Source organism: Martes martes (assembly GCF_963455335.1).
Source record: "Martes martes genome assembly, chromosome: 2".
Lineage (NCBI taxonomy): Eukaryota > Metazoa > Chordata > Mammalia > Carnivora > Mustelidae > Martes > Martes martes.
In genome coordinates, this window is record NC_137889.1 from 160171296 (window position 1) to 160194388 (window position 23093).

The following is a 23093-nucleotide window of genomic DNA, read 5'->3' on the forward strand; positions in this document are numbered from 1 at the left end:
AACAAAGACAGTTTTATTTCTTCATTGTCAATCTGTGTAGCTTTTATTTACTTTTCTTGTCTTACTGCACTAGCTAGAACTTCCATCCTGATATTGAAAATGGTGGTGAGAGGGGACACCCTTGCCTTGTACTTAATTTTAGGAGGAAAACTTTGAGTTTCTCAGCATAAGGATTAACAGTAGCTATAAGTTTTTTATAGGTATTCTTTATCAAGTTGAGGAAGTTCTGATTCTAATTTATGAAGGTTTTTATTATAAGTGGGTGCTGGATTTTATCAAATGCTTTCCTTTATCTATTGATATAATCATGTTATTTTTCTTTTTAATCCATTGATGTGATAGATTACATTTATTGATTTTCAAATGTTGAACCAATTTTATAGACCCTTGGTAAAGCCCAAGTGGTCATGGTGTGCAATTCTTTTTATACATTGTTGGATTCAGTTTTGCTAATATTTTTTTTTATTTTTTTTTAAGATTTTATTTATTTATTTGACAGAGAAAGATCACAAGTAGGCAGAGAGGCAGGCAGAGAGAGAGGAGGAAGCAGGCTCCCTGCTGAGCAGAGAGCCCGATGCAGGACTCGATCCCAGGACCCTGAGATCATGACCTGAGCCAAAGGCAGAGGCTTTAACCCACTGAGCCACCCAGGCGCCCCAGTTTTGCTAATATTTTGTTGAAGATTTTTTTTTCTATGTCCGTAAGTGATATTGGTGTGTTTTTCTTTTCTTATGTTGTTTTTGGTATTAGAGTAATGCTGACCTTACAGGATGAGTTAAGAAGTATTCCCCTACTTCTGTTTTCTGACAGAAATTGTAGAGGATTGGTAGAATTTCTTTCTTAAATGTTTGGTAGGGAACCCCTCAGGGCTTAGTGTTGTCTGTTTTGGAAGGTTATCCATTATTGAATCAATTACTTTTAACAGTTATAGACCTATTTGGATTGTCTATTTCTTTTTGTGTGAATTTTGGCAAATTGTGTACTTCATATAATTTATCCATGTCACCTAGGTTATCAAATTTATGGTTATACAGTTGTTTATAGTATTCCTTAATTATCCTTTTAATGTCCACAGGATCTATAGTGATGTCCCCACTTTCATTTCCAATATTAGTGGTTTGTGTTCTCTCTCTTTTTTTCTTAGTCTGGCTAGAGGTTCCTGTTTTATTGATCTTTTCAAAGAACCAGCTTTTCTTTTCTTTTTTTTTTTTTTTTAAGATTTATTTATTTGACAGAGAGATCACAAGTAGGCAGAGAGACAGTCAGAGAGAGAGAGAAGGAAGCAGGCTCCCTGCTGAGCAGAGAGCCCAATGCGAGACTCGATCCCAGGACCCTGAGATTATGACCTGAGCCGAAAGCAGAGGCTTAACCCCCTGAGCCACCCAGGCACCCTTTTCTTTTCTTTTTTTTTTAAGATTGTATTTATTTGAGAGAGAGAGAGAGAGAGCACATTCATGCACATGTGTGAGTAGGAGAGGTGTAAAGAGGGAGAGAGAGAGAATCTCAAGCAGACTCCCCACTGAGCACAGAGCCCAACATGGGGCTTGATCCCTTGACTGTGAGATCATGACCTGAGCTGAAACCAAGAGTTGGATGTTTGCCCGACTGAGCCAACCAGGTGCCCCGGAACCAGTCTGGTTTTGACAATTTTTCTCTACTGACTTTCTGTTTTCAATTCATTTATTTCTGCTCTAAATATTATGATTGCTTTTTACTACTTAACTCTGAACTTAATTTGCTTTTCTTTTTCTAGTTTCCTAAGGTAGAAACCTAGATATTGATTTTAGATTTTTCTTGTTTTCTAATGTATTCATTCAGTGCTTTTATAAATTTATCTTTAAGCACTACTTTAAGTGCATCCCACAAATTTTCTTAAGTTGTTTTCATTTTCATTTAGTTGAAAATATTTTAAATTTTTCTTGAGAGTTCTTATTTGACCCATGTGTATATGTTGTTTAATGTTCAAGTATTCAGTCATTTTCCATTATCTTTCTGTTACTGATTTCTAGTTTAATTCTAGTGTGTTCTGAGAGCAGACATTGTGTGATTTTCATTCTTTTAAATTTGTTAAGGATACTTTATGACCCAGAATTGATCTGTCTTGATGAATGGTTCGTGTGAGCTTGAGAAGCATATGTATTCTGCTGTTGTTGGATGAAGTAATGTATAGATTTCCATTATATCCAGTTAATAGTGTTGTGATCAATTTTATCCTTTACTGATTTTTTTGCCTGCTGAATTTGTCTATTTCCAATAGAGAAGTAATAAAGTTTTATTTCAACTGGAAATGTATGGTTTATTTAATAAATGATACTGATAATTAACCATCTTCCTGAAAGAAAACATATGCTTATGAAAAAGAAAACTTTGCTTATGACATATAAAAATAAGTTTCAGGAAGATTATAAATATTCAAGTAAAAAATGGCAATTTTAGAAAAAAAAACAGAAAAATATTTGTATAAATATGTGGTAGGATGCCTTACCTAAGGCAAGGAAGGAAACCCAAAGCCATGAGGAATTTTTTAAAAATTTGTCAATGTATACCATAAACAAGAATCAAACAACCCCTTTGTTTTGAAGAAAAAGTATTTGTAATACAAATGACAAAGGGTTAGTCCTCATTATAAATAGCCCCCCCCAAAAAATAACAAAATAAATATAATCTAATAGAAAAATAGGGAAATGTTATAAAAGACATATCTTTGAAGTATAAATTCAAATGCTCAGTAAACATATGAGAAGATGTTCAACTTTATTGATATTTGGGAAAGTGCAAATTAACACAACAGTTAAGACCTCATTTTTCACCTGGGTGGTTCACCTGGTTGAGCTACTGCCTTCGGCTCAGGTCGTGATCCTGGAGTCCTGGGATTGAGTCCTGTGTCAGGCTCCCTGCTTGGTGGGGAGTCTGCTTCTCCTTCTGACCCTCCCCCACCCCTTAATGCTCTCTCTCTCTCTCTCTCTCTCTCATTCTTTCTCAAATAAATAAAATCTTTAAAAAAAAAAAAACCCATTTCCCATCTGTGAGAAAGTTAAAAGTGGTGAGGATATAGGTAAACTTTTGCTCTCATGTGTTGCTGGTGGGAATTTGAACTGATGATTTTTGGAAAATGATCAGGCAAACTGTAGTCCAGCTAAAGATACATATTTAACCTTCAGCCTATAATCCTTCCTTTGCCGGTATATCCCATACAAAAGCACATGTGAATAAGGATCGTTCTTACAGTGTTACTTGTAGTGACAAGCACTTCAGTATCCATCTATAAGAGAATGATTAAATAAATGGTGATCTGTCTATGGAATGGTGATCTGTCTATGGCACAGCTTTAAAAATATTAAAGTGTATATAGGTATTAAGAAGAAAGATAGATGTATACCTATTAACCTAGAGGGATGATCTTTCTATATAGCTAATTTAGAGAAACTGAATAATGAGTACAGTGTGATACCAGTTTATGTTTAAAAAATGACAATCAAGGGGTGCCTCGGTGGCTCAGTGGGTTAATCCTCTGCCTTTGCCTCAGGTCATGATCTTGGGGTGCTGGGATCAAGCCCCACATCAGGCTCCCTGCTCAGCAGGAAGCCTGCTTCCCCCTCTCTCTCTGCCTGCCTCTCTGCCTACTTGTGATCTCTCTCTCTCTCTGTCAAATAAATAAATATAATTTTTTTTAAAAATGACAATCAAAACCCCTACATATAAGTATATATTTATACAAGCATAGAGAAAGCTATGGAAAAGTACAAGTTACTAATAATATTACAAATACAATGCAAATAACAGTAGTTTCTTTGGGAAGGCAGAACGGGAAAAAGAAGGATTGTTACCTTTTTCTTTATCCAGCTTTAGATTGTCTTAGTTCCTTAACAGTCACATATCAGTTTGTGATTTTAAATTTATTTGATTTTTTTTTAAAAGAGGCAGAACTCTAGACTTACTAGCTTTTCCACTCTAGAAAACATTAAAATATAATACTAGGCTCTTTGTCAGTTGTTGAGGATTGATATTTGAATTAGGTACTGTTCCTGTCTTTAAGAATGTTCTTCATTCTAGTGAGAGAAATAGATTCAATAGATACAGTGGAAGTTAAATAAAATAACAAAATAATTTTGCCTTAGTTAAGAAATCAAAGCATCATAAATAAGAGCAAAGTAAGGCTTTTTTATTGAAATTAAAATGACTAAAAATAGCCAGTAAATCTCCAGATTATCTTTAGGCAAAGAGCATTTTAGCCCAAATCAGAGAACTGTGTATTAAGCATCTTTCAAGATTAAGAAATCATATTTCATGAAACATAGGGTCAGACACCATCCTGCTAAAGCAGCTGCTCACAACAGATATTCTTTGTCCCTAATGACCCTGTCCCTCACCTCTTACTTGTCTGAAGAAATGTCTTCAGAAAGAATCATACAGATTGGTGTGTAGTGGAGCTAAGCAGTGTTTGAATATCAGCAGAAACCAGAGCTAAAAGTGCCTGAGAGATGAATGGAGGGATTGGAGAAACACAAGGGCCAGCTAAAGCAATGAGATGATATTTCCATCTGTCTTTAAGACAACTATTATCCACTTGATTCTTACCTTCATTCTATTTCTTGAATGCCCTGACCAACATTAACCTGATGCTTAACTGGATTATAGTCTCAAATCCTTCTTCCCTCTTTCCCTCCCTCCTTTGCTATTTTTTCTTTCCCCCCTTTTTTCTCTCCTTTCCATCTTCCCTCTCTGTCTTCTATATCTTATTATCTATTAAATTAAACATTAGCCTAGGGGCACCTGGGTGGCTCAGTGGGTTAAAGCCTCTGCCTTCGGCTCAGGTCATGATCCCAGGATCCTGGGATTGAGCCCCGCATAGGGCTCTCTGCTTCACAGGGAGCCTGCTTCCTCCTCTCTCTGCCTGCCTCTCTGCCTACTTGTGATCTCTGTCTGTCGAATAAATAAATAAAATCTTTAAAAAAAAATTAGCCTAATCTTTTCACTACATACTGTTAATCAGATTTTATGGTGTTATGGGACCATATTCTAATATTTAAAAAAAAAAAAAAAAACCCTGACTTCTTTCATATGCTATGTGATTGCTTTTACTTGCTGGGATGATTTAAGAATTTTAACCTTTTTATTTTATAATAATTTAGATATTAGGAAAGCAGTATAGAGTGTCCTTCTGGGTTTTTGCATAGATTCCAGGCCAGGTTTCCTGGAATCAACTCTTACTACCTTTGTGGCCTTTGACAGTAATTTGCTTTCTTCTCTGGGTCTGTTTCTCAAATACAATTGGGAATAATGATCACTGAACTATTTTATTGGTATGGGATTAAATGAGTTAACATGTATGGTGGGTGAAACAGTTTCTAGCATCTAATAATTAATAAATATTACTGTATTTGCTATTAAAGTTAAGTAATAGTTAATCAGTTTAGCAAACATTGATTAAATACCTACCAGGTCCCCAATTCTTATCCTAAGTGATAGGATTAGGTATATTTATTGAGTATCTACTATTGGCCAGGCATGGAGAATATAGAAGCGAATAAAATGAAGTCCTCTTAGTGTTTATGATACTATTAATGAATATTATTTATTAAAATTTGAGGTTGACTTTATAAATGTGATTGACCTTTAATTTTGTATGTTTGTCTTACTTTTAAATCTAGGATATCTTGTATTATGAGCAGCTTAAGACCAATGTAATACAACATGACCTTTTGGTGGACAGTCTAATCTATAAAGTAAGTAAAAGTGTACACAGTTTTTTCACTTCAGTAATATCATTAAACAATCATTGTGAGTCTTTAACAATAGGACCTATACTTTGTATGATAATACATGTTAATCTTAAAAATAATTTTAAGTGATCATTGTACCTATAAAGGTAAGGTTCATTTTCAAAATATTTAGTCTCCAGTCAATATTATCCTCCTTCCCTTTGAAGCTGTCCTCATGATTCTTTCCTGATACTCCCATTTTTTTGATTAAAAGAATGATAAACATTCCTTTTTCCTATAAATTCAAGTTTTCCACACAAACCAAATAAAAATGCAACTGAAAAAATAAGACTGTATTTTTCAGAGTCAAAATTAGACTAATATTTTTATCTTATTTATCTAATGATTCTTTAGGGGCTACTTGCTTATTCTCTTGTGTTGAATTCATTTTTATTTTTAATTTTTTATAGTTTTAGACATCTGGTCAAGCACGTGTCAAGTTTTATGATAGGGATACATTGAGTTTTTGTTCCAGGCATCTGATACTGAATTGAGTGTTGAGATACAGATAGTGTAAGCATGAAATAGGCTATGCCTGATTCTAGATTAATAAAAGACTTGGATTTTTAATTTAGGACTCGTAAGATAGAGAAGAAGGGCATATTATTTCAGGCCTCAAAAATGGGAGAGAGAAAACACATTGAAGACCTGAAGATTTTTATGGGTAGAACTTGACCAAGGCTAATAACGATTGGCATTTAGTGACTATCTACCATGTGCCAAACACTGTTCCAAACTCTTCACATAGATTATCCTTGATCCTGAAAGCTATCTTAAGAGTATCAGATACCAGCATTTAGGTATCATTTATAGATAAATGCATTTTTTCCCCCTGAGAAAAAGCCATACATTCAGTAAAACCATACATTAAAGATAATAGAGCTCCTTGGAAAAATAGCGTTGGGGTAACTTTTGCAACTTTATAACCAGAATACTAACAAAAACAATTATTGATGGTTTGGAAGATGAATTGGACAGCTCCAGCAGGCTGCTCCTGCAGGAGATACTAAAAATGTACAAATATAATGAAGTAGAAATGCTAACAGAATCCAGATGGAAGTGGTGTGCTGGGCCCCTGGTGCTGCTGTTAAGGTGGGCACAAGAGGAAGTACAGCAACTAGGAGATGTGTAGGCCAGGGGTGTGCCTGTCTGAAGAGGGAGCCCCTCATATGGTCTTTTATTTTTAATTTTCTTGAAATGCAATTATAAAGGCTCATGCCTGTGCAGCCACTGAGCTAAAGGCATTTTTCCTTTCTTGCCAAAGGTTCTAATTCCACTCTTGCAATTTTGGCACCTCTATTAAAAGAAAAGTTGCATATGAACCAACACAGTTTCCATGTTATAACATATATCATTCCCTTACCCCCCAGCCACATACTGACATGTGTTATAGCAAAATAGGAAGTACTCTTCTTTTACCATTTTACATATGGAGGGAGCTGAAGTAAAGAAAGATTAATTAACTAAATTCACATATTAAGTAGCAAAGTCAAGATTTGAATGTAGATAATCTGACTTCACAATCATACTTTTTAAAGCACTATTCACTACAGGAAGCAAAGTCTTGCCTCTCTCAGAAGTTTTACATAGGTTTGGATCACAGATACTATTGTTAACTGAGGTCAATTAGTCATCCTCAGGGGATTATTTTAGCACTAGCCTAAGAGATCTTCAGGACTTTCAGACCTTTCAACCTCTTTTTCTATTCAAAAGAAAGAAGACTCAAAAAAGAAGTTCAGAAAGTCAGGGAGGGCTAGCATGAGAATTCTCTTTCTTGCCGAGATGAATTTCAGTTTGAATCAGTAAAGGAAGAAGTAAACAGTTTGTATTTGAAAAATTAATTGTAAGTTAGTAGAATCAATCCTGACTATCCATATAGCACAAGTATTTTTAGGAAGATATCTGTCTCTGCTTGTTCCTGACTTGAGTGTGTTGAGCTTTGCTGATCTTTTTGGAGCAACTCCAAATGTTATTAAAGTCAGCTTTTGAAGGAATGGGCATTTAAAAAAAATTATTTGAAGTTTCATTAAAGCTCCCTATGGCAAAGACTAATTCTTAATTTAACTGAAAATAAAATAAAATTATGTTAGTGGTTGAAGGAATGGATGGAACAAGGCAATACTAAATTTAGAACATCACCAAACCCTCCCTAAGCTAAATTATTAAATTGTTCTCTCTGGACTGAATTTTTTTTTCCCACAAAGTTGCCTCGTTTCCACACTTTCCACAGTTTTGAACCACCTACTATGACCTGACAGTTTATACCAGAGTTTCTCGACCTTTTCTTCATTATTAGCTCCCTAAAGAGAAAAATTAATTTTTCTCTAATATAAAAAAAAATACCAAAGAGTGAGATTTAGAGGTCTATAAACCATTGTAATAATGAAATTTTTTGGACTCAGGGAGCTAATTCTCACCCCCTTGGAGGTAATGTCATCCCTATTGAGAATGTATGATCTCTATCTCTACCTGTATTATCTTCTGATTTAGAAGACTGACCCCTTTCTTTTCTCTTAATTTGTGTCTTTAAATTTTTCTAGACTTAGCACATATTCACTCCCTCCAGGATCATCCATGATTCATTTCATCCTCCCTTGATTGCTGCTTTGCTCAATAGCCTGGTTGAAATTTATAGATTGAGCAATATTATCTTGGATTTCTTTAATTTTTCTTTCTAATTGTTCCCATATTTCTACTACATATGTTTTCTTGCCGGTGTGATTATAGACTTTTTGAAGGTAGCAGTTGTTCATTGGGTAATATGCAATGACTTGGAAATGAATAATCACTGTCATGTGAAAGATGTTTGGTATTTCAAGGTAATGGCAAGAATGTGAACTTGAACAGTAGCCAATGATTTTGGAACAGTAATTTGGAGCTAACTTGTTATGGTTTCTTCTGGTTGTTGTGATACATCTGCTTTTCCAACTTTAAGACACTTAAAAATCAGATTAAAGAAGATAAAAATTAAAATAAATAATAAGGAATTTCTAATGGAACCTAAAAAGTTGTGAACAATTGAGGTCCAATAATGTGTCACATGTATTAGTCAAGTAAATTTATAGCAGTGATGAAATCTAACTGACACATTTATAATCATATGTAAGTAAAATCATTACAGTATTATTTCTAGATAATGCATTTATGTCATAGTACTATAGACATACTCCTTTAGGTTCTTTTCTATACTCTCTACCTTTAATTATAGGATGTGAAGTTGACAGCAAGCAACGATGATTATTATTTTGTATTTGAAGATTATTTGTATCAGGTAAGTCAAAAAAATCAAAGTATATAATGTTCTTGTTTTAAGTGCTCTAACTCAGCATACTTTAGGAGGTATCTCTGTTTTTAACTGAATCCTCCTGAAATCTAAGCCATATTGGTTTTTTATCAAATATTCTAAGTTTAGAATAAGGTTAACATTTGTTCTTATGTGGAATTGTGTGGGAGATTAAGAGTTCTCAAATGAGTGTTTGGACTGTTTCTTTTGGTCATATTTGCTATGACCAAGAGAGGTATAGGCACAGAGCCTTAAATTGGGTATTAAATTCATACTTAAGGGAATCCAAGATGTTTAGAAAAAGCATTTTACATGACACTTTTCTATTAAAAGTATTGAATAAATAATTAAATGTTTTGAAATCAATTTGAGGTGTCTTGATTATTCTTTGATCATTTCATGTACTGATGTTGTAGATGTTTTGGTCCTTACCTAAGTCTTTTTCATATCTACTAAAATTAAAACATTTTGTCATAAGTAGAAAATGTATAATTTCTAAAGAATTGCCTAGATGATATTCTTTTTTAAAAGATCACACATAGATATTAATAATTTTATTTTGAGTGTTCAATATAAATGTCATTTTATAAATATCTAGTTTTCACATAGCAATTTCAGCTTGATTAAATATAAATCAGTTCCAGCTATTTGGATTAGCAGATTTCTCTTATTAATAGTGGTAGTAGTATGCTTCTATATAAGAAAAAGAGTTAGAAAAGAATCTCTCAAGGTTTAATTAATCATTCATTCAAAGAACTGAAATCCAAAGACTTCATTGATAAAATTAAAGTTTAAAATAACCTAGAAACAAATTTAAGAGGATTTTAATGATTTCACATATGTGATTATGTTTTTTAGTTTAAAAAATAATGTTTTAAAATTCTATTTTTAATGTAAAGTCGGTTATTAATTAAAATTAGAAAATACAAAAATCTGAAAGTTTATTTACTTATGGCACCAGTATTATACCCTAGTGTCTAATTGTTAGTAATCAGTTAAATTCTGAATTTCATTTATAGATTGTTATTTTACTGATTACCTCTAAACTTAAGAAAATTGAATGGATGTTATCACTTTTAGAAGAGTCGCATGGAACCATCCCCAGCAGAAAAACCATAACTGGTGAAAATTATTTTAAAAACAGAAACATTTTAAGTATCTGAAAATGGTCCTAAGGTTATACATCAAATCAGAAAAAAATAAAAAGAAAATTGCTCAAGAGAAGCTACTAAGTTCCAAGAAGAACAGTCTGTGGCGCTTGAGCCATGACACTCTCTCCATCCCCTCACCCCCAGATCAACAAGACAGAAGCTTCAATTCATCTGAGTGTGACCAAGAAGATGGGGCTCCCTTTTCCTCTAACTTCCAGTCAAGGGCTATAGTAGCTCTACAGAAGGTGTACATAGCTAGTATTTCTCATATCCTTTAGCTCTTTGTTGCAGATGCTAAATTCCAGAATATTGCTGCCAAGAAGTTATAAGCTCCCTTCTTCCACCTAGCCTCCACTCATGGAGCAGGCATCTGCCCCAGATGCTCTACCTGCTCTCAATAGGCTGGGAATACTGGAGCCCCACTTCCCTCACCCTAGTTTGCTTATAGGGTGGTAGTTCCTCACTGGGAGAGGCAAGCTGAGAACACTAGAAGTTACTGTAGCCAACCAGTGCCCTTCTCAGAAATCAGAAGTGGGCCACTGTCCCTACCCCTAGCTCCAGAGCGGTGACTCAAGAGATTTTGTCCAGGGACATAAGAAAAGAGACTAATGAAGCTGTCCACAAAGAACTGACCTTAAATGGAATGTGGGAAAGTTCAAGCTTAATGGGCTTCTTAAAATAATGAAGATTTTACCGATAGGCAATTAAGAGGAGGCAATTAGCTTCATAAGGGTAATGAGCTAAAACTACAAGCCACCTACTTTACCAGAGAGACCAGAGAGAGAGAGACAGCTGGAAAGAGCCTTGCCAGGGTAGTAACAAATTTCAAAGACTGGCTTCAAAAATGACTTCGGTAAAGGATTCAAAATTTAATTGTGTCACACTGTGGTACAATTTATGCCCGAGAACATTGTTGAAACAGTAGAGCATCACCTAGCAGTTAGTGGAGCTTAACATCTGGTTGTGATACAGGCAGGGGCAGAAAGCTTAGCAGAGAGGTCAGAGAAAGGGAGACAATTAGAGAGAGCCCTGTCAAAACTTGTTATTGAGGAGTGACTGCATAGGCAAGGCTGTGCCCTCTGACATACATCAGAGACTTCACATTGTGAGAGAAATGAACTTCAATAAAATATTCCAACCAAGTCAGTAAACAAATAAGCAAATTCACGTTTGATGGAGTCTCACTTATTTATTTTTGCTTTTGTTCCTTGTGCTTTTGGCATTATATCCAAGAAACCATTGCCAAGATCAATGTCAAGGAGATTTTCTCTATGTTTTCTTGTAGAAGATTTATGGTTCAGGTCTTAAATTTAAGTCTTTAATTCATTTTAAGTTTATTTTTGTGAGTGATGTAAAACAGGGGTCTAATTCCATTCTTCTGTATGTCATTATCTGGTTTTCCCAGCACCATTTATTGAAGTACTATCCTTTCTGCATTGAGTATTCTCAGCTCCCTTGTCAAATATGAGTTGACTGTATATGCAGGAGTTTATTTCTGTGCTCTTTGATTCTGTTCCATTGGTCTCTGTGTCTGTTTTTATACCAGTGCCATATGGTTTTGATTACTGTAGCTTCAAAGTGCAGTTTGAAATCAGGAAGTGTGATGCCTCTGGCTTTGTTGTTCTTTCTCAAGACTGCCTTAGCTATTCAGGGTCCTTCGTCTTTATACAAAGTTTTAGGATCAGGTTTTCTATTTCTGTGAAAAATGCCACTGGAATTTTGATAGGGTTTCCATTGTATCTGTAGATGGCTTTTGGGTTATCAGTATTTCAACAATGTTATTTTTACTGATCCATGAACAGGGATTTTTCGTTTCCATTTGTGTCTTCTTGAGTTTGTTTCATCAAAGTCTGATATTTACCAGTGTAAAAAATCTTTCCCTCCTTGGGTAAATTTATTCCTTAGTATCTTATTCTTTTGGATGTTATTGTGAATGTGATTATTGTGTTGTTGTTGTTTTTAACTGTTTTGTTATTAGTGTATAAAAATGCAACTGTTGGGCACCTGGGTGGCTCAGTCTGTTAAGTGTCTGCCTTCAGCTCAGGGCATGATCTCAGGGTCCTGGGATTGAGCCCTGTGTTGGGCTCCCTGCTCAGCCGGGAATCTGCTTTCTCCCTCTTCTTCTCCCTCTCCCGCTCTCTTATGCTCTCTCTCTTTCTCAGATAAACATATTTTAAAAAAAGAAGTGCAACTGTTTCCTGGTGTTGGTTTTATATCCTGCAACTTTCCTGAATTGGTTGATTAGTTAGTTCTAGCAGCTTGTTGGTGGCGTCTTTAGGATTTTTATGTTTATTAGTTCACATTGATGTAGGTGGGCTGGGTCTGAGGACTCAGACCCTCTTAGCTGGTCCTTGGCTTCACACAGGATGGAAATAAAACATGAGCCAGAAGGAGGTGAAAGCAGAATTTATTGAAGGTTGAGAGAACAGATACAGATGGAGAATCTGGGTGACTCAGAAATGAAAAGAGGGAGTCTTTGCTTGGGATCTGAGATTTTTATTGATGATTGTGGTGTGGTGCATGTGTCTTCTCAGGCATCCAGAAACTGATTAGAATGAAGACAGGGTTCAGGTGTCCATCATAAGTCACTTATTCCCTGGAGCCAGGGGTCTTGGCATCAGGGTGTTGGAGGCAGTGGTCTATAATGTACACATAATGGCCTCACCCGGTCATTCCTTAGATAGTATCTGTTGTGCTGGAAGACTCCAGAGAAATCATTAACTCTTTGCCCTTTACAAGGAGGACATACATTAAGGTATGTATAGGGCAGGGTGCAGGTTCTAGCAAGAATAGAAGCCAGAAAAAGAAGCAAAGGGGAAAAAAAAAAAACTAACTTTTTTTTTTTTCTTTCCCCTCCTCATGGGACCCTTTTGGTTTCCCTGTCTCATTCCCTGGTATGGGATTTTCATACTCCTAGTCTTAAGGGGTGTTGAAGGGCGAAGGTCTCATCTTCTGTAGCTTCTTCAGGCTGAAAGGGATTGTAGACCCTGCCTATTGGAATGCATAAAAATCCCGATTAAATGAAGTCCCCTACTTGTAGATTGTCAGAGATGTTCATGAGGTCGCATCATTAAAATAGAGCGCCTCCTAGAGAATATCCGTTCTGATAATTTTTCTGACATATTTATGCAGAACATGCAACAACAATAGCTCCCACAGCAAAGAAAAAGCCCTAGCAGAATTATGGCTACTACTAGTAAAAGAAGTTTTTTCCACCAAGACCATCCATTTCCACTAAACCAGGAATAAATCCAATCGTTGAGGGAACTAGAGGAGTCAGACATTTCTTTAATTTGGGTGTGCATGTCTGATAAAAGTTTAGATATATTAGCTGAGTTATCTGGGATATATACACAACATTCAGTCTTAATGATAGCACAGGTTCCTCCTTGAGCTGCTGTTATTATGTCTAAGGCCATCCTATTTTGTAATACAGCCTTTCTCATTAATGTAACTTCAGAATTTAATAGCCCAAGTGCCAGCATAGTATCATTAAGGGCATGTGTGGTATAGTTTGTGAGGGCCTCTACATGCCAGATTATATCTTCTATTCCTATTTGGGGCAGGAAAATACCTAACAGGTGATCATACCAGTGGAAGACTGACCGTGTCCAGCGATGGAGTAGATGGGGATAATTTGCAGGCATAGGTAATTTTTTACGCACTTTCCCTTGTATCCAGGGAAAGCCCAGGGTACAGCGCCCTATCCATCCAGGGGGTAGCCACGGCCACAAATTTGTGCCACATAGCCATTGGGTTCCATTAGGTGCTAACCATCTGATGCCTGGTCGTCTCATCCAGTCAGTAGCAAACCAATCAGTTGCTTGTAAAATAATGATATGGGTACAAACTTCTGGGGGGAGCCATCCTAATTTACGGGTGCTATTAGGCCAGGCGTCGTAGGAATGATTTCTTTGCTCCCAACATAAAAGAGCTTTCTGGTTTAATTGGCCTATGGTAGGAGTAAGCCACATAAATTCATCCCACACTTGAAAATAACCATCCTCAGTATATCTCATATTATTAGATTTACTTGTTGCCCACAATGCTTTCTTATTTTCAATCTTAGAGTTGGCATATTCAGTCATGATTTTGACAGTCTGGGGGTAGGAAAAAGGTCTTTTATGGCCTGGAGAATTCCAGGTAATATTTACCATAGGCCAACAAGAAACATTCCTGTTAGTGATAGAGATGTCCCTGTATATGCTTGAATCTGGCTGGAAAACCATATCCTTTACATATTGGTGTAAGTAATGCCAGTCTGTGCCTTGTAAAGGAGAAACCCACCATGGGAGGCCTGAGGTGCTGGATAAAGGGAGGAGGCCACAAATCCAGCAGGAACTTTTCTGTAAACTGTCAGCATAGTGTTGAGCCCATTGCAAAAATAAATTGGGGCCAGTAGTTTCCCCTAGAGATAGGTAAGTAAAGAGTAAATTCAGAAAAGTGAAAGATTTTAAAAGCGCCATCAAGCCTTACTTATTGGTCCATCAGAGCAGCAATTTTAGTGTTTTCCTCAGGTTCTCAGGAGTGGATGGATGCTAGGAGCTTCAGGTAGACACTGCAGCAGGTATTTTCTTGAAAAGACAGTTTAATTCGTTGACAGGCTCACAGGCATGTGTGTCCCCTTCTTCCCGTGGAGGCAGTATCAGAGTTGGCTCCTGCAGAGACTCAGGGGAGACAGGTTTGATTCTGGACAAGTGAACCCAGCTAAAGATACCTTTAAGCTGTACTGCTCTGGGGGTGCTGAGTCAAAGTGGATAGGGCCATTCCCACCTTGGTTTGAGCTGACCTTCTGGTGACCCCTTTCTCCATGTTTTTAATGATATCTTGCTCCCTGATGGCATTGGCACAGACTGTTTGTCTTCAGCGGAGTTTGGAAGTACTTTCTTCCCGTACTTTTGGAGAGACTAGTGCTTTACCCAGACTAGTAATATATTTTAAAATGTGATTGGGTTCCTCAGCAAACCATAAAGTTGCAGTGAGAAAAGGTCTTCCATATGTTATTGCAAAGGGGTTCAATCTAAGACTCCCCTTTGGAGCCACTTTTATTGTTAGAAAAGCAATCAGCAACACCTACACCATGTTTCATGAGTTTGGCAGAGTTCTGCCAAAGTTCATTTAAAGCCGTCGTTCATTTTGCCCAGTTCTCCTGAAGATTGAGGCCTCTAAGACAGATGATCACTGAGTCACTGATAATTGTTGTGTTATTTTAACAGCTAAAGAGGGTCCATTATCACTTTGCAAACTCCAGAGAAGTTCAAACCTAGGTATGACTTCCTTTAATAAGATCTTAGAAACCTCTAAAGCCCTGTCTGTCCTAACAGGGAAGGTCCCTACCTACCCGGTCAACATACCCACATAAACCAGCAGATACTTAGATCCCAGAGAAGGCGGCATTTGAGTGAAGTCAGTTAGCCAGTCTTCCCCATGGTAAGTTCTTCTAAACTGAACTGACTTAATTAATAGGGAAGGCATAGGATAGGACCTTGGGTCATTTCTGACACAAATCTCACATGCTCTGGTAACTTCTGAGTGGAGTCATGGATTTGCTTAGTTCTTTTCTCTTCTTTCCTTCTCTTTTCTTTTCTCTTTCATTTTGCACAAGAAGTTTATTTAAACAAGAAGATGCTTGACTTGACAGGAAAACAATCTAGGATTCATTTCTTTTAGAGTAATTTATCCCCACTTAAAGACAGATCGTCTTAACATGTAACAGCTACATACAAAAAAGTTACAAAATTGTCCTTGGTTTTACAATGCTAAATGAAAAACATTAAAATTCTCCAATCAAACAAGGCATGCAAAGATGTCTTTGCTGTTCTTTTTTTGTTAAACTGTGAAAACAAAACAACTTGCTGGAATATAAAGATAAGAGCTGACTGAGCATGCCACAAATGGAAGGAGGGGGTATTCTCACAGAACCAGTATTTTCCCCTATCCCATCTCCATTTGGTGTTGATCAAAACATACCATTGGCCATTTAGCTAAAAAAATAAATAAAAGGGCAATGTGCTTGTGCAGATATCTGATTACTTTATGTCCACCAAGGGAATGGGGCAGGAGAAAATGTAAGGATAGAGAAAACTATACTGCCGTAGTCGGGGTGTGATGGGACCAAATTGCAGTTTTCTAACTGAGAATGTCTTCTTGGTCAGGAGGAATGGAGTCCTGGAATAAAGTAGCGAGTTCCCTTTTTAGCAGATGCCTCCTGTCTGCTGCTGGAACACATCGATTATATCTTCATCCTGCATCTCCAGCAGCGCTGGTGTGTCTGTTTCCTTGATCGGGTGCCCGTCAAATCGGAACCTGACCTGCGTCATGGACAGACCCTGTCGTTCACAGTAGGCTTTCATCAGTTTACTAAGTAGCGTATGCCTCTTAATCTTAAAGTACACCATAGAACCATCCTGCCCCGCCACCTTCAAATGAATATGATTGCTGTTCTCAGTCGTGACTTCTTCCTTGGGCTTTTCCTCGGCCATGGCGAGCACTGGAGTCTCCTCAGCTGCCGCTTCACCAGAGAGGGGCCAGGTCCACACCGAGCGAGCACACAAGCAGCACCAGGAGTGGCAGAAGAAGGCTTAATTCTTCTCCATTGGAGTGCCTTGGGGAGTACATATTTGTTATTTAATATATACCATCCCAATCGATTTCAGATCCCTTTTGTGAGGCCCATTGAGCCTCAGAGGGAGTATAGTTTGGGTTTCTTTCTTGCAAAGGACCTTCTGGAAGCTAAAACCTGTGTAACAAGCTCTTTCTTCCTTGCTGCCCCTTTTGCTATTCTATCCGCAAAATCATTTCCTGTACTCGTTATGGTTTGGTCTGTTTGGTGTCCTTTATAACTGCCCTGCCCAAGGAAGCTGTATAGCCTCTGATAATGTTAAAATTTTCTCTTTATGTTTCATAGGGAGCTTTTTGAATGTGATAGTATCCCTTCTTTCCAGATGGCTGCATGGGCATGAAATAAAGAAGCCATATTTAGAATCAGTATATATATTTAACTTTAACCCTTTATCTAGTTGTAGTGCTCAGATTAAAGCAATCAGTTTGGGCTTTTGTGCTGAAGTATGGGGAGGGAAAGATTTTGCCTCAATTATATCCTGTAGGCTGACAATAACATATCCAATTTTTCTGGTTCCTTCATGCATGAAGCTACTTCCATCTGCAAACCATTCGGCCTCTGGATTGGGCAGAGATTTGTCCTTTAAATCAGGCTTTCCTAAATACATGTGTTGTTCAGTGTCTGCACAGGAGTGGGTTAGAAGCTCCTGCTTGCCTTCATCAGGTAATAGGGTAGCTGGGTTTAAGCCTCCACACACCTGGAGGGTTAGTTACATCAGGGGTGTCAAGGAGGAGGGCCTGATACCTCACTAATCTCTCTCCTTTTAAGCATTTGTGCCCTTTGGCTTCTAAAACCCCTTGGACTTGATGTGGGATCCTGACATCCAGATGTTTTCCTAGAGTAAATATGCTAGCCTCTCCAACTAGGTAGGCAGTCACAGCCATTGCTCATAAACATCCTGGCCATCCTTCTGCTACCAGAACTAATTGTTTAGACAAAGAAGCTACTAGTCTAGGAACGGGTCTGAGTTTTTGAGCTGGGACACACAAAGCTATTCCTTTCCTTTCTCACACATTTGAGGTGAAGGGTTTTTCCAGTTTGGGAGCCCCAAGATAGGAACAGTGCTCAGTTTTTCTTTCATACCTTTGAAGGTTTGGTGGCAGTCATCATTTCATTCCAGGGATTCTAAATCACTTCCTTCTAATGCTTTATAAAGGAGTTTGGCTGGAATCCAAATGCAACGAAAGTCTACCACACTTAAGAAGGTTCTCAATTGCCTTTTTGCTTGAGGTACTAAAATATTCAGTATGGCTGATTTTTCTGTTCTGGGCCAGTGTCTGTGCCCCTGGAGTGAGGACATAGCCCAGATGTTGAACCTTCTCCTTAGAAGTCTGGGTTTTCTGGAAAGATACTCTATCCCCATTGTCCTAAGAAGTTAAGGGTGAGGGTTGTGTTTTCATCAGAATCCTCTTTTGTTGGACTGTCAATCAATATATCACCCACCCACATATTGAAGTAGAGTTCCACTAATCAGTTGTAAATCCCCCTGCTCCCCCCTCCATTCCCTTTTTAAAGCATTCCCAAACAAATCTGGGCTGTCTGTGAATTCCTGAGGCAGCACTGTCCAGATCAGCTGGGAGGTCTCACAAGTATCAGGATCAGTCCATTCAAAAGCAAAAAGCAATGGGGAGTCAGGGTGTTCTGGTATGCAGAAGAAAGCATCCTTTAAGTCTAATACCATAAACTAATTTGCATCTGGAGGAACTTGTGTCAGTATAGTATAAGGGTTAAGGACTATAGGATGAATAGGAATCATTGCCTCAATAATTGCACTCAAATCCTGGGTAAAACAGTACTTCCCATTTGGCTTCTTAACTGGTAGAATGGGGATATTGCAGGGTGACTGACAAGAAGTTAATAATCCATATTTCAAAAATTTCTTAATTAGAGGCTGAATACCTTTTTAGGTATTCTAAGAATATTCTACACGTCGTCTTAGGAAGATAACAATGGGTAAAACATTATTGGCTTGCCTGGGAACTTCTGTTTCCCATACATTGGGCATTATTCTGATTGTAATATGGGATGGTATACTGTCTGGCACATAAATGTTATTTACCACTTGCATGTTTAGGCCCATTACCATTATAAACTTTGTTTTGTCTACATTTGGGTCTGTCAGTCCTATTTGGATGATAGCTTGTGGCTTAACAAGTGAGTTGCTCCCAGTAAGGGAGTAGGGCATTCAGGTATCAGGAGAAAGCTATGTGAAAACAAGAGACAGCCCATGCCACAAGCTAGTGGACAAGTAGATTGTTCCTCCTGTGGCCATCCATCTGTTCCAGTAACTATACAGGAGTCGTGGGGTAGAAGCCCATTAGGCTGAGTCAGGACAGAGTAAATGGCTCCTGTGTCCAATAAAAACTCAATATCCTTACTTTCCCCATCAGAGATGGCCTGAGGCTCCTGGTACATTATGTTGAGATGTTCAGGAAGAGTCATAGGGAGAGCTCAGGCCCCTTCAGTCCTCCATAACTTTGGCCAGCAAAAGTTTTGGGACTGAACCCATCTTCCTTCCAAGATGGGGACAATCCTTTTTCCAGTGGCTGTCCATCTTACTGAAGGCATATTGATTGAGACCCAGCCTTTTGTGAGCTGGGGGCTCTGGTGTGCCTTTGCCCAAGTCCGGCCTCACAGGTTTCCATATACAGTGATCACCAGTGCTGTGGCCAAAAGTTGGGCATGGTATTTATGTTGGGCAAACTTGTTCTCCTTCTCTGCCTTGTCTCTATTATTAAAGACAGCAAAAGCCATATCCAATAATTGGTTCATAGGAGTTTGGGGCCCACCATTTGCCTTCTGTCATTTTCCCCTGATATCTGCTGCAGATTGCAGGATAAAATGCACAGCGAACAGTGACTGCTCTTCTGGAGAATAGGCGTCTGTATTGGTATACTTCTGGAAAGCTTCCACCAGAGAGCCTCTAAAGAAAGCTGGATTTTCATCCTTTCCTTGAGTTTCTTTCCTTACTTTATCGAATTAACTGGCTTAACTATGCATGGTCTCATTCCCTGCTCTAAACTGCAGCAATGAGACTATAAGGTCTGTAGGTTTCCCCCAAGTCAGATTAAACATCAAAATCAGTTCCGGGATGTCAAGTGCCTCCACTGATTTAGGAACTCAGGCCATGCAAACTACATTGTCCTTTGGAGTCCTGATACAGGACCATAAAGGTAACCCAGAAAGTACTTCATTCCATTTCCTTTCCCTCTTATAGTATAAATCAAGCTGTAAAATGGTACTGTAATTCAAAATCTCATTTGCAGGCTGGATCTCTTGGTCCCCCAAGTGCTTCTGGGACCAAGCCCCATTACAGTAGAATATTAACTTCTTTTTCAACTTCTCAGCATAAATTGTGCCTAATCATGTAAGAAACAAATGGGAATCTGTGGGAATGCTCATTCTTGCTCCCATTTAGGACCGTAAGCATGGAGTCAGATTAGGGCACAGGGAGGATAAGATTCTAGGATAATATTGTTCAGAATGCCAGAGATCTAAGGCAGAGGAGAAAGTCATTGGCTACAGTGGCCCCAGCCAAATGAATCAGAAGTCATGGAGTTTCCTAGAAACCGAAAGGAAAGATAATCTCTTAAGGATAGAGAAGCCTACTAATGCTGAATACTATGGTCAGACAATGTAATTCCTCAATGATGGGGTGAACAGTGGGTGAAAAAGCAAAAATTCAGAGGGATAGATACAGGCGTAGAGGAGTGATAGGGTCTGGCATATTGAGCAAAAGGGAGCAGAAGATTCTAGTTTGCCACATTTCTCCTCCCTTCTCCAACAAGATGCCATGTGTCTCATCCCTGTAAGCTGAAAACCCACTGCCACTGGGGGCACCAGGACCACTCTTTATTGTGTGCATGTGTGTGTGTGTGTGTGTGCGCGCGCGCGCGCACGCATATCCCTGGGTGAGCCAAAAATTGATTACCGTGGTTGGGCAGAAGTTTTTCTATGGGACCACACCTGTCTCAAATAATCTCTGATACTCCCCTTGGTCCTTAGTTGTCTCAGAACACCTTTCAGTGGGAAGGAACAAGTGTCCCTTTTCTTTAGAGCTGAGTGACTCAGTCCCTCATGACAACTAACAGCCTTGAAGTTGTCTGAAAGCCAGAGTAAAAAGAGTTTCAGAGCACAGAGAGAGTGGGGAGTAAGAAACACAGCTTCACAGACCTGTTTTCCCAGTTTTTCTTCCTCCTGGAGAATGAAGGAAGAAAACGCGAAGCACAGAGACAAAAATTACGTCAGCATTAAACCAGCTCTGTTTCCAAGAGGAGGAACTTACCAGTTCCCAAAAGACAAGTTGTGCTTCGCAGACTCAATTTGGGGTTACCGATGTTCCTCTGTGGGTCCCTTTGTGGTCGCCAAGATGATGCGGGCAAGCTGGGTCTGAGGACCCAGAGGGAGTCCTATGGGACCAGCCAAGAGGGTCCTTGGCTGCACACGGGATGGAAATCAAACTCGAGCCAGCAGGAGGCAAAAACAGAGTTTACTGAAAGAGTAGAGAGTGAGCAGATCAGATAGTGTCTGGGAGCCTCAGAGAAGAAACAAGGGAGCCTGTGTTTGGGGCCCTGGGTTTTTATTGACATTGTGGTCTGGTACACGTGTCTTCTCAGGCATCCAGGAACTGGTCAAAACAAGGACAGGGTCCAAGTGTCCATCATAGTCACTTATTCCCTAGAGCCAGAAGGTTTTAGTGTCAAGGTGCTCAGTGACAGTGGTCTGGAATATGCACATGATGGCCTCACCTGGTCATTCCTTAGATGGTATCTGTCATGCTGGAAGCCTCCAAAGAAATCATTAAATCTTCATCCCTTATGAAGAGGACATATATTAAGGCATGCACAGGGCAGGGGTGCAGGTCCTAGTAGGAATAGAAGCCGGAAAAGAAGCAAAGGGAAAAAAATAAAGCAACTCTTTTTTCTCATGAGGTCCCTTCAGTTTCCCTGTCTCAAGATCATCTACAAATAAAGACTTTTTTTTTCTGCCTATTCAGATGTCTTTTCTTTTTCTTACCTGATTGCCCAGAGTGGTCTTTTAAAAACACCAATCAGTTCATGCCACTTGTGTGATTAAAACCAAAAAAGACCAGAATCCCTCATGGGGCCTACATGACCTTACATGCCTGGCCCAGCTCCCCTGCCGCATTGCTTACCTCTGTCCTGAACTCTCTGCCCCAGTGTGTTCCAACTACTGATTGTTTCACTCCTCAAGTTCCCTGTGTTCCTTTCTACCCCGGGGCCATCAGATCTACAGTTCCTTTGATGTGAAAGATGTTACCCTCTCCTCTTCACCAAGTAAATTCTTATTTTTCCCTTAGCTCTCAGCTAAAATATCACTTCCTGACATATACCTTCCCTTACCTACACCCTACTTCCCTACACAAACACACACAATAAGGTCATGACCATCTGAAGTGTTCTTTTAAAGTACTATGTAGTACTTTCCATACCTTATATTTATAGCTCTTCTTATGGCTTGATTATTTAAGATTGTCTCTCCCATATAAATTCCATAGTGTTTTGGTCCTCAGTGTTAGTCCCAGTGCATACCATGCTGTAGATACTGAATGAAAATGCTTATCTTAACATCATATGTTTTTCCATTGATGCAGTTTGATTTTTTTTTTCATTGTTGAGAAGGAAGATTTCTTCTTTTATCTGAAGTCTTAGTTTTAGGAATTATTGGCTGTCATTATACAGGGCTCAAGATTTCCTTAAGTCGAGTTTAGGTCTAGATGTGATAGATCCTTTTTGTGAACTCACTCCTAAGGGAAACAGATCAGTTAATGTTACCCAATATTAAAGATATAAAACAAATGAAACCAAACAAACTAAGTATCTACTGCTTGGCAAAAATTTTAATTTAACTTGTTAAATTTTTTGGTCCTTCCTGTGCAAAGATCCTAAACACGTGTTTAGGATCCTAAACACGAAATTGTTTAGATCCTAAACACGAAATTGCTACAACACTAAACACAGGAATATATATATTATAAAATCAACTGAAGATCAGTAATGACATGATTTATAGCATGTTGACTATTCTACTTCAGCGTGTGGGTAAAGTATAAAGAGAAAGTGTAAAGTTGACAATTTCATCCCCTTTGGTGACTGGGGAGAAGAGGATTGTCAGTTTCAAGTTACAATTACAAAAGCTTTTTAGGGGTGGTAAGAGGGACTTGCCAGGTAACAAATCTGCTTCCTTCAGTGAACAGAATCAGTAAGGGTATCCTTCAAAATGAGAGTTGTAACAATTTCTTGAAATAAGTTCCA

General features: G+C 38.3%; 2 protein-coding genes across 3 annotated transcripts in view; one reads left to right on the plus strand and one right to left on the minus strand.

Annotated features, from left to right (window-relative positions):
• The window catches only part of TBC1D19 (TBC1 domain family member 19), a 161249-nt gene that overhangs the window by 89268 nt on the left and 48888 nt on the right, over positions 1-23093 (plus strand). For both annotated transcript variants that reach the window (XR_013966477.1, XM_080797659.1), the window contains exons 12-13: positions 5652-5726; positions 8971-9033. Coding sequence is in view for 1 of the 2 variants with exons in the window: in XM_080797659.1 (XP_080653785.1) it covers positions 5652-5726; positions 8971-9033 (138 nt within the window). In the remaining variant the exon portion in view is untranslated. The remainder of the gene's footprint in view (positions 1-5651; positions 5727-8970; positions 9034-23093) is intronic.
• On the minus strand, positions 16391-16678 carry LOC308339149 (small ubiquitin-related modifier 2-like; the record flags this gene model as incomplete). Its single annotated transcript, XM_080797603.1, has 1 exon — positions 16391-16678. One exon carries the CDS (start codon positions 16676-16678, stop codon positions 16391-16393), a length of 288 nt encoding a protein of 95 aa, XP_080653729.1.